Below are 1,123 nucleotides of genomic sequence, written 5' to 3'. Positions count from 1 at the left end.
CCTTCTCCTGTCTGAGTAATGTGAAGACACACATGAGAACCCACACGGGGGAGAAACCATATAAGTGCGATCTGTGTGATGCCGTCTTTTCCTGTACGAGTTATGTGAAGACACACATGAGAACTCACACGGGAGAGAAACCATACAAGTGCGATCTGTGTGATGCTACCTTTGCACAAGCGGGTCACCAGAAAGAACACATGATCATTCACACGGGAGAGAAACTGTATAAGTGCGATCTCTGTGATGCCGCCTTCTCCTGCCTGAGTGGTGTGAAGATACACATGAGAAGTCACACGGGAGAGAAACCGTATAAGTGCAAGCTGTGTGATGCCGCCTTCTCAACATCGGGTAGTGTGAAGATACACATGAGAAGTCACACGGGAGAGAAACCGTATAAGTGCAAGCTGTGTGATGCCGCCTTCTCAACATCGGGTAGTGTGAAGATACACATGAGAAGTCACACGGGAGAGAAACCGTATAAGTGCAAGCTGTGTGATGCCGCCTTCTCAACATCGGGTAATCTGAAGACACACATGAGAACCCACACGGGAGAGAAACCATATAAGTGCGATCTGTGTGATGCCGCATTCTCTCAATTGGGTGATGTGAAGAAACACATCCAAACCCACACGGGAGAGAAACCATATAAGTGCGATCTGTGTGATGCCGCATTCTCAGAATCGAATTATGTGAAGATACATATGCGAACTCACACGGGAGAGAAACCGTACAAGTGCGATCTGTGTGATGCTGCCTTCTCCTGTCTGATTGGTGTGAAGACACACATGAGAACTCACACGGGGGAAAAACCATATAAGTGCGATATGTGTGATGCCGCCTTCTCCTGTACGAGTCATGTGAAGACACACATGAGAACTCACACGGGAGAGAAACCGTACAAGTGCGATCTGTGTGATGCTACCTTTGCACAATCGGCTCACCTGAAGACACACATGAGAACTCACACGGGAGAGAAACCATATAAGTGCGATCTGTGTGATGCCGCATTCTCTCAATTGGGTGATGTGAAGAAACACATCCAAACTCACACGGGAGAGAAACCATATAAGTGCGATCTGTGTGATGCTACCTTCTCCCGTCTGGATAGTGTGAAGACACA

The 1,123-nt window shown here is 47.8% G+C and overlaps 1 protein-coding gene across 1 annotated transcript in view; it reads left to right on the top strand.

Moving 5' to 3' along the window:
- The window catches only part of LOC106818321 (zinc finger protein 791-like), a 2,858-nt gene that overhangs the window by 1,169 nt on the left and 566 nt on the right, over positions 1-1,123 (top strand). The window contains exons 4-5 of the mRNA XM_014823037.1: positions 138-148; positions 279-1,023. Coding sequence (XP_014678523.1) covers positions 138-148; positions 279-1,023 — 756 coding nt within the window. The remainder of the gene's footprint in view (positions 1-137; positions 149-278; positions 1,024-1,123) is intronic.

This window comes from Priapulus caudatus, unplaced genomic scaffold, assembly GCF_000485595.1.
Source record: "Priapulus caudatus unplaced genomic scaffold, Priapulus_caudatus-5.0.1 Scaffold2163, whole genome shotgun sequence".
Classification (NCBI taxonomy): domain Eukaryota; kingdom Metazoa; phylum Priapulida; class Priapulimorpha; order Priapulimorphida; family Priapulidae; genus Priapulus; species Priapulus caudatus.
Note: the sequence above shows the minus strand (reverse complement) of the source record. Positions and strands in the feature narration are given on the sequence as shown.